At 39.0% G+C, this 15,838-nt stretch overlaps 1 protein-coding gene across 6 annotated transcripts in view; it reads right to left on the reverse strand.

Moving 5' to 3' along the window:
• The window catches only part of ANO10 (anoctamin 10), a 144,345-nt gene that overhangs the window by 98,047 nt on the left and 30,460 nt on the right, over positions 1-15,838 (reverse strand). For all 6 annotated transcript variants that reach the window (XM_016141260.2, XM_016141259.2, XM_016141261.2 and 3 more), the window contains exons 10-11: positions 8,029-8,220; positions 3,187-3,315 (exon numbers count right to left, since the gene is read on the reverse strand). In XM_016141260.2, coding sequence (XP_015996746.2) covers positions 3,187-3,315; positions 8,029-8,220 — 321 coding nt within the window. The remainder of the gene's footprint in view (positions 1-3,186; positions 3,316-8,028; positions 8,221-15,838) is intronic.

The raw sequence follows: 15,838 nt of genomic DNA on the forward strand, positions 1-15,838 counted from the left end.
TCATTTTGTGGAAAGGACTGTCTTTTCAACAAAGGATTTGGGAAGGCTGGAGACGGATGGTGGTGATGAATACACAACCGTGTGAATGTCTTTATCAATGCCACTGCACCACACACCCTTAAAAACGGTTAAGAGGGTAAATGTCATATTATTGTGTTTTTACCACAGTTAAAAATTTTAAGAGGCTAAAATGGTGAATTTATGTTGTGTACACTATGTCACAATCAAAACCAGAGAAACTGGAAGAGCGGCACGCGTGTAGTCATTACGACCTCCCACACCCCTCACTGCCCCTTCCTCTGACTTACTCCTGGTTAGCTCCGTATTAGTAATTATCTCCTTTTTAAAACCATCAATAACATTATAGTTATCTCCTCATAAAAAATACGTGCACACCAAAAATAATCACTCTTCTCTTATATTTAGCCTTGGTAACCAAAGGAAATACTTCGTGAATACAGATCTAAGTCTAGGAAGTAATGAAATAGTCTAGAACATTGTTGGTATCTTGGCTCATGTGGATTAGTTTTAAGAAGAAAAATACCTTTTTTCTATGTTATGACAGACACCAAATCAGCCCACGGCTGGGCTATTATCTCTCATCCTTCAGGTTGTCAGGAGCCCCTAACTTAATGCTAGGAGTAGCTTACAGTGGGGTCAGAATTCGCAGTGACAAGTCTCTGCCAGCATGGAAGAATGCCTTTCAAACTGCTCTTAGAAATCAAGGTCAGGTCACATCCAGGCATTCCCAAAATAAGCTGCAGAGGTCCCAGGACTGCTGCTTTTGGATGAAATTCGTGGATAAATCCTCCAGTGTTATCACAGGCCATTCACGTGGTACATCGTTTATACTGCCTGGTTGCAGCTCTTGTAAATGTACTATACACGTGTGTGTGTGTGTGTGTGTGTGTGTGTGTGTTAAATATGCACATCTTCTCAACTACATTTAGAAGCAGAGTTCTTGAGGACAAAAATAAAACAACAGCTTTGTCTTCGTTTAGCACCAGATTCAGGATTATACACAGCGGCTCTCAATATTGAGTGTAATTTAATTAAAGAATAAACAGGAGGAACACGTTGCACCACTGTAAACTCTTGGATATGACAGCATCGGACGGTTATGTAAGGTTCAACCATTGGGACAAATCAGGTGCAGGGTGCATGGGAACGCGGTACTATCTTTTTAACATTCTTTGAATTCTAATTATTTCAAAATAAAAAGCTTAAATAAAAATTAAAGTCACAATTACAGGGCAATAATTTAAATTCTCTATGGATAACCCAAGGTTTTTCCTCATAAGGATTTGTTTGAGACTTCTGCTATACTCTAAGAAACCAGTTTAGATAACAATGGTAAAACAGATGCTTTAATATTATATGAAGAAACAAACAAACAAAAAAAACTTGAGAGGAGGCATAAGGGTTAGAATCTAGAAGCAACAACAAAAGTATCCCCTACAATTCACAGATTAAGTGAATCTGTGAAGATTAGATTAGCAAAACCAGCCTGCGACACTTGAGGTCAGCCATCCGCAGAACAGTCCCGTGGGCCAGGAAATCTCCCAAATGAAGTGAGGAGAGCCGGGCCCTGGAGAGCTGGTTAAGATTATCACCAATACAACAGAAGCAGTAGCCTAATCGATGGGAATATACAGAAGACTGGGCCAGCCAGAAATCCAGAGACGGTGAAGGCGAAATCGACAAGCGGGCAGTACTGACCTCATCGGCACTGCTCAGAAGCTGGCGACGGACACCAAGCCCTGTGTCACGACGTGGCTCTGCTTGGTTTGGGGCAGGGATAGCTTTCAGGTTCTCTGTGCCTCTCAAGACCATTACACTCCTCTTGATTTGGTTCTAAATTTACCAGGAAACCTGATAACCGATTCCACTTTTACTTCAATGCTGGTGGTCACGGTCATTGGAAAAGTATCTCTTTCAGGTAAATTAACTACCTGGTACTCTGGTTGGTGCCTTGTGAGTCTTGTTAGTTTTAAGTGTAAGTCGGTCCCAAAGCCTAATTAGCTTCGGATGCACTGGCCAAAGACAAGTTCCTAGATCTGCAAAGTTCAGGACCACAGCCTGGATCAAGAAGGTACACTCAGCCTGGCCAGCCGGCCACCCGCTGTCTAAGTGCCTCTGTTCTGTTCTTTCATTTCCACAGGTAATAAACTAGCCTTGCAAATAGCCCTCCGAAAGCCTGTCCAGTTCATAAAATTCCAAACAGGCCTACTTTTATCCATCAAAACCATTCTCTTTCCCCTCCTACTCACTGCTGTCTAAAATCATTCCCTAAAACGCATATTCTACATATAGCATCGATCACGAACACTGATTCCTATAAAATATGGTAAAAAAGCAAATAGAGCAAAGCAGAATATATTTCTTTAGCCACTACTGGAAACGTACAAGTTCAGGATTTCCAGTCAGCCCTAAGTCCTGAGGCCTTAGATACATGAGTTACCACTGCTCTATGATCCTGCTAAATTTTGCTTTAATAAACTTCTACAACTGTTCTATTTTTAAGTATTGCAATATTTTTAAGGTCACAATATTCCTGACAACCATAACCACTAGCAACAACAAAAAAATTCCTGCAAATTCTTCCATTTGTAATTGGTAAGTGCTTAATTTTCAAGATATTACAGTAATCCATATTCAGAAGTATGATAACACGAAAACCTAGGACAGCTAGCTTGTACTTTGTATGTGAAACTATGAGTCCTTCTACACATTACAGCACACTTTGGAGATTTAGAGCGTTTTATGATGAATTCCATACCTGTTGCAAATGAGACTTAAACAAATCATTCTCAAAAAGCATTTCTTAGGATTCATTTGCTTGAGAAAGTAGAAGTGACAGATGCCTAGCATAGATTTTAAAAAACATTAAATCTACAGAATTCTATTTCCAATAGGACTGATCTACTCAGCACTGGACAGACTGGCACAACGGCGGGAAAAACCACTCTCCTGCCTGCACCATGGTGACTGCTTTCCGCACACAGGAGACACGCGGGAGCGCGCAGCCTCGCCCCCCACGTCCTCCCGTCACCGGAACCGTCTCGCTTTCTTACTGGTAAATGTTGCCAAGTTGCCAGTCCCTGACAGCCAGGGACATCCCTGCTTTACAATAATGGAGCCATCTGATGCAAAAACTATTTAAAACAGGTTTAAATTTTCACTCACCTCCACTGCTACTACAATCAAAACGAGGTCTGTTTTTGACTCTGGAAAGAGTGCATTCACTTGTGGAGACATTCCAATCAGGGCGCAGTTGGTGACCACAGATATAACACTCATTGTTTCAAACGCCAACTAAAAGAAAAAAGAACATGAAATTAAAAATCACAATCGCTACTTTCATATTTCCTCATCCTTTCTCGTATTGTCTAAAATCAAGCAAAAAGTCTTTCTTTAGTTCTAAACATTTTGAGTACATTTTAAACTTTTTTTCTATAATGCCTTATTTTCTTTAGTTTAAAAAACAAAATCCTTTTAGGATGTATTTGAGATACTTTTGCCTTAAATATCCCGAAGCAGCGTATTCTACCTTTCCAATAGGAGGTGGCCAGGATGCATTTGGAATACATCCTAGAAGGTTACGCTGCTTAAGTTACTCTACTCATATCTAAAGGGAATCTGAAGTTAGGCCACTAGAGAAAATCACATTTAAAACGATTTTGAATAGAACTTATTCTGAGAAATTGTCCTACAGATGATACACCACATCTGGTCCAGCTGTACTTGAGGCACTAGTCACAATGTCCTCCCTGTGGCAGCATTTACCAAGTCACCTATAGAACTTCAGAAAAACACAGATGCCAGGCCCCACTGAGACCTACCAAAGACTCTGATGCGGGGTCCCACGGAGTGGACCGTGCACTACCGACGGGGGCCTGTGGCATGGTGCGACCACTGCTCACTTTTCTTCCTTCCCTCTTTTCCCTTTGTTTCCATTTCCTTCCCTTCCTTTCCTTACGTACAACACTACTGAATAACTTACCCACTCATTGCGAGAAATACAATTAGTACTAGAAATACAGATTTTTTTAAAAAGCAAAACAAAATATGATTGGGCTCAAACTTAATAAAATCTTGTCCAGTGGAGAATTTCTATCATCTTCCTTATATTTTAAGAATCCTTTGTGTAATCTGATTATTTTTCCAGTTTTCTTTACAACAAATCTACTTAGGACTTTATTTACCTTCTCTTTAAATTGCTTAAAATTTCAATGTTTATTATAATTATATTCCCATAGTTCGAAAAATCACACATTTCAAGTGGATAGTGAATCTCCTTTGTCTCTCTTCCTCCCCCTTGCCAGCTTCTGATCTCCCAAGACAATCACTGTTATTTTTTTCTTTTATAGCTTTCTAGATACTTTGTATGCAAATACCAGCAAACTTGTATACTTTCTTACTCTCTTCTCAGCATAATATACATTGTCGGTCCCCTTGCTTTTGTCACTTAAAATGTCTTGGAGGATATTCTGTGTCATACTCAAAGACCCCTCTCATTCTTTGTCACAACTGCTTAAGTATTTCATCACACAGATGCACCGGAATTTATTTAACCATTTCCTTATTGGTGGGCATTAGTTGTTGTTACAAACAATGCTACAATCAGTAACCTGATAAACACATCATTTAACAAGCCTGGAAGCACCATAAGTTCCAGACAGTGGAACACCTGAGTCAAAGGTGCCATACATTCATAATTTTGATAGATAAAACCAAGGTGCACTCCACAAGGTTGAAAGTTCACTTTTCTATCAACAGCATAAGAGAGTGTCTAAGCTGCCTGTATTTAGAATGCATTTCTAACTACGCTTTTGGAGTTTTAAATATCACCTATACTGATTATAATTTGCATACAATAAACTGTACTCGTTTAAGGTACGCACTGAAGTTTTGATAGATGTATTCACCTGTGAAACCACCAGCAAGCACGAACAAGATACTGAACACTTCCTTTCCCCCCGAAAGATTCCTCAAGACTCTTTGCAATCCATCCCTCTCTTTTACACCTGGCCCCAACCAAACACTGATCTGCTTTTTGTCACTATATATTAGTACATTTTCCCAAATTTTACATAATTGGGATCAAACAACTTATAGTCTTTTGTGTCTCAGCATAAGGATTTTGAGATCGATCCATATCATATGTACTGACTAATTAATTCACTTCTTTTTTTACTTCTGAGTAGTGCTCCACTTATGAGCACACCACTTTTTAACCCATTTATCTGTTCGAGGCAAGTCTGTGTTTCCAGTTTTGGACTACTGTGAATAAAGTTCCTTATGGCCACTCCTGCACAATCTTTGTGTGGACATGTGCTTTTTTGCCCCCGGATATCAGGAAGTGGAAGTGCTTGGCAAGGTAAGTGTACGTTTGGCTCTTTAATAAAATGTCATCTAGTCTACAAAGTGATTATCATTATGCATCCTCACCAGCAAGGAGCGTTCCCGTTATGACATGTCACTGCCAACATTTGGCCCCATCAGTCTTCTTGATTTTAAAATAGGAATGTAGTATATTTCATCATGGTATTCATTTGCATTTCCCTGGTAACTGATTCTAAATGTTTTCATGAGCTCATCAGCCATTTGCATAAGATCTTTGGTGAAGCACTTCTTCAAATCTTTCGTCCATGTTTTATTGATTTAATTATCTTATTGCTGAGCTGTATAAGTTCTTTATATAATCTGTATATAAGTCCCCTGGTAGACACAGTATTAGGAATATTTTGTCCCATTCTGAGTCTTGTCTTTCTCTTAACTTCTGAAGAGCAAACCACTCCCTGACCCCACCCACTATATGGAAACTATTAGTAGACAGTCAGGCATTTCCCCCTTGAATTGAGATTTCACCTATACCATGTACTGAATTTCTGGACTTTCTATACTGTTTCATTGGTCTGATTGTCTACCAATGCACCGGTCCCATGCTACTTTACAACTGAGGTTATGCAAAAACTTTATAAACTTGTTACTATAACAAATTTTAATATGTAGTATGGAGTGTCCTTACTCTTCTTTATAGAATTTTCCTGATATTCTACTTCATCTATTTTTCCCTGTGAACTTGATAATAAGTTTATCTGGTTAAAGGAAAAGCTTTGGTTAGGATAGCGCTACATTTATAAATTAATTTGTAGATTAAGTAATTTTTCAATTAAAGGAGAACCGATATATTTAGAATATTAAGTCTTTCTATATTAATTAGCTATTGCTGCATAACAAACCATTCCAAATTCTGTGGCTTAAAAAAATTTATTTAGTTCATGATTCTGCAGACGGACAATTGAAGCTGTGCCCACCTAGGCAATTTTTCTGGTCTCGGCTGACCTTGACTGGGCTTACTCACAGATCTGCAGTCACATAGTGGGTAAACTGGAGGTGTCAATTTATAAAACTGGCCTTATTATGCTAGTCTGAACTTCCAGTACTATGATCACTAAGAACAGTGAAAGTAGGCATTCTTCTATTGTTCCTAATCTATTGTTTGTTTGCTTCAACTATCAAACATAACTTTAAAGATTAAAAGAGAAGGAAAGTCTATTGTATTTACTTGTATTTTTGTTTACCACTGTTTTTTTCTTCCAAATGCTCCTAGATTCCTATGTTCATCATCTCCTTAGTTTAGAGAACTTTAGTTATACTTTTAGGATAGGTCTGCTGACAACAGATGATCCTCTTAGTTTCACTCTGAGAGTGTCTTGATTTCCTCTTCACTCCTGAAGGATATTTTCTCTGAATATAGATTCTGTATTGACAGTACTTTTCTTTAAGCACTTGGAAAATATCGGTCCTACTTTCTTCTGGCCTCCATAGTTTCTAATGAGAAATTGGCCGTAATTCTAATTGTTTTTCTCCTAAAGATGCTATTTCTCTCTTACAACTTTAAAGACGTTTTTCTTTGTCTTTAGTTTTCAGATGCTTAATTATGATGTATTTTGGCATAGACTTCTTTGGGTTTATCCTGTTTAGGATTCACTTGACTTCTTAAACCTGTAGTTTTAGGTCTCTTGCCAAATCTGAAAAGTTTTGGCCATTATAATGTCAAGTACTTTTTTAGCCCCTCCCTCTTTCTCCTTTCCTTCTGGAACTCCAATAACAGCTGTGTTAGAGTTTTTGTTAGGTCACAGATTTCTGAGGCTATCTTTACTTTTTCAGTCTATTTTTTTCATCTGTTATAGGTATGTTTATAATTGCTTGCTGAAGCATTTTTATCATGGCTACTTTAAAATCTTTGACACTTCTATTATCTATATCATCTTGGTGGTCTTTTTTCTTTCAGTTTGGTATCATCCTGATTCGTTGTATGACAAGTGATTTTTTAATAGAAACATGAATATTTTGGGTGCTATAAGACCCTAGGTTTTATTTAAACCTTTTGTTTTAGTTGGTGCCTCTGACAACACTGTAGCATGGGAAAGGGGGCCAGGTTCTTCATTTGGACACCAATGACACCCAAGGGAGACAGCAGGGTGCTGCTTACTGCTGGGCAGCGGTGAGACTTCTGGCTTTCCATAGACCTCCACTGATACCTCCTTTGTGAGAGAAGTACGAGTGCCTCGTTTGTGCTCTCGTGTGGCCTCTACTGTCCTGGGTGGTGGTGGAAGTCCTGACTCTCCACGAGGCTCTCCCTGAGACCATCCAGCAGACTGAAAAGGGAACCACATTACTGCCAGGTAGGAGTGAAAGTCCAAGCTGCCCATGTGATCACCACTGACTCTGCACCCAGTGATGTCCCAGCTGGCCACTCGCCTAGAAAACTGTCAAAATTTTACACCTGAAAGAAGTCATAGAGATTATACTTTACCTCTCTCACCCCGACCCCCAATTTTAAAAATAAGAAAAGCAAGGCCCAGAGAAAGTTGCAACTGTCTGAAATCACATGGCTAGTTTGTGGCAGAGCAAGGATAAAATCCAGTTTTCTCAAATCAATCTTAGGGCTTTTTATTAATCGCAATGCTTCATTTTGCTATTTCTTTTATAGGAATAATTTTTTTCTCAAATAATTACCTGCCATACTCCAATACTGGCTGAAGGTTCTGAGAATGGACGTTTGAAGACTCTGCACATTTTTAAGGCATCTGAATTAACTTCAGTGAAGTTATTTATCACAGCGAAGGCAGCTGCTAATGGGTAAACACAGGAGAAAAGGCTCACATAACCAAACTGCAGGAACAACTCCAAGTAATCATCGAAGGTACCCTGAAAACGTGAACCACGAGAAAACAGGCATTGTTTTAATGTCATATAATAAGAATAACCTTTTGCGATACTATCCATCGCATCAGCCTTTAACCGTCCCCCGCCCCCACAAAAAGAAATCTCAGAGTTTCTCCCAATTCCTTCCACTCAACAATAGAATTTACTTAAATTCAAAGGCAATTTTATATTGAGGTCCCTAAAATAAATAATTAAAAAATGATTTAGGCACTCATCTTGCATCAAATCATTGAATTATTACACTTTTTCTAAGGTAAACAACAGCGAAGCTAAAGATGTTTACCCTTGACCAAGAAAAAATTAATGATGTGGCATCACTTTTAGAAATCTAACATGATGGTCCTCTCACATCATGGGCACCCCAGTACCTGACTCCCTAACCCTCCTTTAAAAAACTAATGGTAGTGATGCCAGCAAAAATGGTAGAGTAAGGGCCTCCAGAAGCTCACCCCTCCATAAAAGCAACAACAACAAAAAGGCAAAATTGATCAGAAACAATTTTTTCAGTACTCTGGAAATTAACCAAAGGCTTGTGGCAATCTGGGCAGCATTTAGTTAAGAAAAACAGCTCGATCTTGTGGCATTTTCATTTAGCCTCATCTCCTACTCCCCAGCGCTGCAGCAGCCTTGAAACATAACACGCATCCCCAGTACCAGAGGGAGCAGAGTGGGGCTGGAGGACGTGGAAAGCCACATTTCCACAGGGAAGTCATTATCTGACTTGCCTACTAGTTCCCTGTTAGACGCCACCAAAAAGGCTTTTCTTTGTTCAACCTCACTGAGTCTCTCCCAGCACTGAAGACTTCTCTCCCCGGGAACATCAGATGAATGTTTTAACATCAGTCTGTCGGAAGTGAAGGGTTGCAGCTGGATCAAACAGTAGATTAACCAGGGAGCTCAAAGAGAAAAGCTGCAGAATGACTGGTCCACGGGAGTTTTTGAAAAGCTCCAACATTCTCCTGGGAATTGAGAAGACCAGGCACATGCACAGGATCATGCATAAGCCCAAGTAAGACTTGAGAAGGCTCTAAGATCTCACCTCCGACTGACGGTGAGGCTCTGCACAAGCAGAAAGTGAATGCTGAGGCAGAATTTTAAACTTCCTGCTTACTGTTGAAGGCATGCCCTAACACAAAAACAGGGACCTAACAGATATCTACAGAACTTTCGACCCAACGATACTCATTCTTCTTAAGTCCACATGGAACATTCTGCAGGATAGATAGTATGTTACGCCATAAAACAATTCTCTAGAAATTTAAAAGGCTTAAAAATCATACCAAGTATCTTCTCCAACCACAATGGAATGAAATTTGAAATCAATGATAGAAGGAAATTTGGGAAATTCACATAATATATAAAAATTGAGCAACATACTCCTTAAAAAAATAACTCAAGGAAGAAATCACAAGAAAAATTAGAAAACACTTTTGAGATGAATGACATTGAAGATACAACATACCGAAACTTATGGGATGCTGTGAGAGCAGTGTTCAGAGCGAAATCATGACTGCAAACGCCTTTGCTAAAGAAGAAAGAAGATCGCAATATAACTGCAAATTTCACCTTAGGAAGCTAGAAAAAGAAGAGTAAACTAAATCTAAAGCAAGCAGAGGAAATAAATAATAAAGATTATAGTAAAATTTCAAAAAAAAAAGAAAAATAAGAACAATAAAACCAAAAGTTGGTTTTTTGGAAAAGATCAACAAAATGGACAAATCATTGCTGAGACTGTGCAAGGAAAAAAGAGAGAAAATTCAAATGAAAGAGAGAACATTACTACTAACCTTATGGGGGGGAGGTGGGGAGATCTCTAAAAATATACTATACAACTTGTGTGCCAAGAGTAACATTAAATAACCTGATGAAGTGGGTAAATTCTTAGAATGACACAAACCATTAAAAGTGACACAAGAAGAAATAGAACACCTAAGCAGAACTTAAGTAAAAAGATTAAGTCTGTGATCAAAAACTTCTTACAAAGAAAAACCTGGGCCTAGACACCTGCACTGGTGAATTCTATGACTCACTTAAAGAAGAATTAAAAACCAATTCTTCCCCAAGTGTTCCAAAAGAAGAAAAACACTTCCAACTGATTCCACGAAGCCAGTATAACTTTAATACCAAAACCAACAAAGATACCACAAGAAAAGAAAGCTACAGACCAACAACCTCTGAGCAGAACTGGAAAAATCCTCAATAAAATGCTAGAAAGCTGGATACAGAAACATATTAAAAAGATTATACACTGTGATCAAGAGAGATTTATCCCAGAATTGTAAGGTTGGTTCAAAATATGAATATCAATCAATGTAACACACTACATTAATAGAATAAAGGCTATATTTATATATATACATTTCATATACATAATCATTTCAATAGACACAAAAACAAAATCCAACACCCTTTCATGATTAAAAAAAAGAGAAAACTCAACAAATAAGTAACAGAAGGGAGTTTTCTCCACCTGAGAAATAGCATCTACGACACGCACAGCTAACATCATACTTAATAGAGGAAAACTGAAAGCTTCCCCACAAGATCAGGACAAGGACTAGGATGTCTGCTCTCAGTTTCTGTCCTCAAGGTTCTAGTCAGTACAATTAAGCAAGAAAGAAAAGAAGAAGAATCCAGAGCAGAAAAGAAGTAAAACTATTTCTATTTGCAGAAGATATGATCTTATATACAAAAATCCCTAAAAAACCCACAGAAAATTATTAGAGCTAATAAACAACTCCAGTAAGTTTGCAGGATACAAAATCGATTTACAGAAATCAATGGTATTTCTATACAGCGTGACTATTCTGAAAATGAAATTAAGACATAAATTCTATTTACAATAACAGCAAAAAGAACAAAACAGTAATAAATTTAACAAACGGAGTGTACGATTTGTACATTGAAAACTATAAATCACTGCTGAAAAAAATTAAAAAGACCTAAATAAATGAAAAGACATTCCATGCTCACGGATTAGAAGACTTAATGTTTTAAGATGGCAATGTTCCCCAAAGTGATCAACAGATTCAGTACAATTCTGACCAAAATTCCAGCAGCATTTTTTTTTACAGAAATGATGGACAAGATAATCCTAAAATTCAAATGGTATTGCAAGAAACCCAAAACAGCCAAAGTAATCTTAAAAAAAAAGAAAAGAAAGTTGGAGAAATCACACTTCGTGATTTGAAAACCCACTCAAAGCTACAGTAATCAACACAATGTGGTGCTGGCATAGAACAGAAACAAACCCACATGCCTACAGTCCTATGGCTGTCGAGGCGGGTGCCAAGATCATTCAATGCAGAAAGAATGATCTTTTCAACAAATGGCACTGCAACAACGGGAATCCATGTGCAAAAGGATGAACTGGGGCCCCTTCTTCACACTACCTACAAAAATTAACGTAAAATGGGTCAGAGATGGAAGAGCCAAGGCTATAAAATTCTTAGAAGAAAATAGAAGAGTAAATATTCCTGACCCTGGATTAGGAATGATTACTTAGATATGATACCAAAAGCAAAAGTAATAAAAAAAAAAAAGAGAGAGAAATTGGACTTCATCAAAATTAAAAACATTTGTACATCAAAGAACACTACTGAGAAAATAAAAAGATAACTTACAGAATGGGAGGAAATATTTGCAAATCATGTATCTGATAAGAAATTTATATTCAGAATATATGAAGAAATCTTATAACTCAATAATAAAAAGACAGGTAATCCAATTAAAAATTGGCAAAGAATATAAATATTTATTTCTCCAAAGAAGAGATACAAATGGCCAACAAGCAGATGAAAAGATGATCAATATATTTAGGCATCAAGAAAATGCAAATCAAACCCAAGTGAAATTCTACTTCCTACCTACTAGGATGGCTATTATTGAAAATAATAATAAGTATTGGTGAGGACATAGAAAAAATAGGACACTCATATGGCTGTTTGAAAGGCAGAATTGGTATCATTGCTTTTGAAAACACTTCCTCAAAAAGTTAAGCATAAAGTTAACATATGACCCAGAATATGGTAATGCATGTTCATACAAAAGCTTGTACACAAATGTTCATAGAGGCATTATTCACAATAGCCAAAAAGGAGAAACAATCTAAAAGTCTATCAACTGACAAGTGGATAAGCAATTGTACTTTATCCATATAACAAAATATTCTTCGACCATAAAAGGGAATGAAGTATTGACACATGCTATGGCATGAATGAACCTTGAAAGCATTATGCTTGTGAAAGAAGCCAGACGCAAAAGGCCACATATTATATGAAATGCACCAGATTGGGGGAGGGTGTGACTGCTAATAGTTATTGCATTTCTTTGGGGATGATGAAAATGTCCTAGAATTAGATAGTGGTGATGGCTACACAACCTTGTGAATTTACTAAAAAACAAACAAAAAAAACTAAAATGAACTTTATGGTATACAAATTTTCTCTCAATTTTTTTAAAAAGTGAAGAAAAAAGAAGCTGATAGCAACAAGGAAGCTCCAGAGAGACACTCTAGCAGACGTAGTAGATACAAAGCAGCCAAAGAAATGAGTTCACAGCAGAAAATGAGGAACCCATAGAAGCATGAAGAAATCTCTCTGAAACTATGTTTGAAACCTTTCCAATATGTTAGGTTTAGTACAAAGGAATAAAGGGTTATATACAGTCATTACATACCCTCAATTTGAGGCAGAAGAGACGCAAACAGCATGGGGTGAGTTAGTGATCTTTCATAAGTGGACAAAAGAGCCTACGCTGAAGCAGGAGGCCTGGGTATCGATGACAGCTGTCACCTGAGTAACATCACCACACCTCGACAGGACACAGTGACTTGTTACTCAGATGCCTCACTAGACACATGCTGTTCACAATATCACGTTGATCCGGAACTGAGAGAGGTCGAGCAGCGCTCTGTTGTGGCATGACTGAGTGACAGAGCCAGCCCTCATGATGCCTAAGGCCACACCTGCCAACATCTGGCATCCTCAGGCCTCCCCACAATCACCCGGTGCACATGCAATGACAATTTCAGTTTAAGAAAAATACTCATCACAATATTTTAAAACAATATTAGACATCAACATTTTTAAATGAATATTATTACTGCATCTCAGAGTCAGTCTCATACCCAGATATGCATTTTAGGCTCAGTAGCCAATAACTTTAAGTATAAGGGAGTCCACTTCTAGTCAGTTTCTTTTATTATTCCACTAAAATAGAAAACACCCAAACGTAATTATAGAGGATGGGGAATGGCAGGAAGTGCCTCTTTCAGATGCTCTGGATGTGTGGATGAAGCACAAACCCAGGGATTCTGAGTGAGTCTCACTGGCAATTTTCAAGGCTCACCAAAGAGCAACGCCAAACCCACATACTTTGGAAGCTGCCGGCTTGACGTTAGCTGGGGATCAGGTGGCGAGCAGTTTCTAAACCACTCTTTGGTTGCATTTGGCCCTAGGAAGTATTTCCTTACACTGCGTTGCAGCATACGGATGTGGTTTTAAAATATGCCCAGCGCTATAGCTCCCATTTATTTCTCTGAAGAGTGAAGCAATCAAGAGTAAGAAAAGAGTAAAAATCTCAGCAATCGCGTCGTTTCTACCACAATTTTTAAGAAATCCTCATAGCCTGTGCTCAGCTTTCCAAATTGTGCCGTTTGGGCTCCAAAAGCAAAAGGTTGAGCCTCTGCAGAGATGCGCAGACAGTTTCTCTGAGGCCCTCCTGGCATGTTGAGCGCCCGGCACCGGGGGACGCCACCCCTGCACCGCAGCACACTCCGCCCGCCGTGTTCCGCCTCACCAGGGGACTCAGAGTGGCGGTACTTACACGTGACACTTTATCGGCACTTTTACGCTTCTCAGCACTTCTGAGTCAGTAACTTTAGTACATCAGGGACATAATCCAACAAGGAAAAAAAAACGCAGACTTAACAAAGCAAACAAGCACATACTAAAATAAAAATACATTAACCAAGACACACTCTACCTTATTAGCTGCAAGCTAGCTAAGACCAACTAAGACAATTCTAAGAACCCATATTCGAACATTAAGAACAAAGCAGTTCTTAAGAACACTATGGTATTTCTGAGAAAATCCTAATTTTATATATCTAATTTATTCAATGTATGAAAACAGTGTCAGGTTCCATGTGATCTCTCCCACCTGCTCCTCACAGCGCCCCTGGGGAATGCCACGTCTTAGAGCTCCCTGTGCGGAGGTATCAGTTCAGCACAGATCTGAATGACAAGGGAAGAAGTAGAATGTGAAGCCACACGCAGCGCAAAGACGCCGGGGGTCGGGCTGTTCTCTTCTTGAAACTGTTCTTTATTCAATATCATACTGAGTGTCTGCTAAATGCCAGGCTCTGTGTTAGAAATGGAGTTTTGTGATAAACAACATGGGGACCCTACCCTCAGTGGCCAAGAAAGGAAATTTGGAGCAAATGGCACAAAAACCCTAAATAAAATATTAGCGTATTCAACACAACAATGTATGTTAAAAAAAAAAAAAAAAACCACTGAACAAGTGGAATGAATCATTTAAAAGCAAACATGGTGTTCCACTAAGAAATTTATTAATGTAAATGAAAATATTAAAGGAGATGTTATGATAAACTCAACAGAAGCAAAAAACTGGCATTTGATAAAATGGAACGCATTCACGACAAAAACTCTTAGCAAAACTCTTAGTTCTCAAAGGGACAGTGGTGCACAGTGAAGTCTGAGGCGGTCCCCAGCCCGTGCCCCGTGGCTGGCGGAGCAGGTCCGGAGACCCCAGGGGATCACCCCCAGCGCCGATGTTATGGAGCATGACTCTTCCCTTATTTACTCAGTCCTCCACGGTCCAAGTTTTCTAGAGTGAGTGAGTATGTATTACTTTTATAATAACGGTTTTTAAGTTTCAGGCAAATTGCTTCTTCCCAAAGCTTGGCATCATTGTTTTAGATTCGTAGATAGTAGTCAGCATGAGACTACAGAAATCTAAGTTCACTGACTTCAGCGAGTAGAAAAATACCCCGGGGGAAGAATCAGTGCATAGCCAATAACGACCTGGAACAAATGTGAGGCGAAGCATCTCCCCCCTCCAAACATATGAGGAATAGCGAATATCTGATGCCGCCCCAGTGGAGACTAGAGGAGGGACCCGTAGGAGACGAGGAGGGGAAACGAGTCAGATCAGGCGGGGCCATCCAAGCAGGATGGGGCGGCACCGTCAGCCCTGGGTTCCCTCACAGACCCAGCACCTACGAAATGACATCAGAGAGCCCGTGTTGAATGACAAACACTCTAAATTGGAAAAGCAGAGTATTGAATCTTGTTCCTGATTTAGTCACCAAGTGTTTAATGACAGAGCTTCAGTTGCCTATTTCTAACGCGGGAAAAGCAACGCCTGCCTTACCTTCCTTCATAAAGGCAGGATCAGATGTGGTGAGACGCCAAAGGGGTTGAGAGCTTAGATTCTGACAGCGTCGCCTCACTGGCATACAGTTCTCGGATAAATTAAAACGGCTTGGACCAAAGGCATGTTGTTTGAATTACTGAACACCATTCATGAAGCCAGAGGAAAAGGAGCAGAAATTGATCCGGAGAAGACCATGAAT

Source organism: Rousettus aegyptiacus, unplaced genomic scaffold (genome assembly GCF_014176215.1).
Source record: "Rousettus aegyptiacus isolate mRouAeg1 unplaced genomic scaffold, mRouAeg1.p scaffold_m13_p_4, whole genome shotgun sequence".
NCBI lineage: Eukaryota > Metazoa > Chordata > Mammalia > Chiroptera > Pteropodidae > Rousettus > Rousettus aegyptiacus.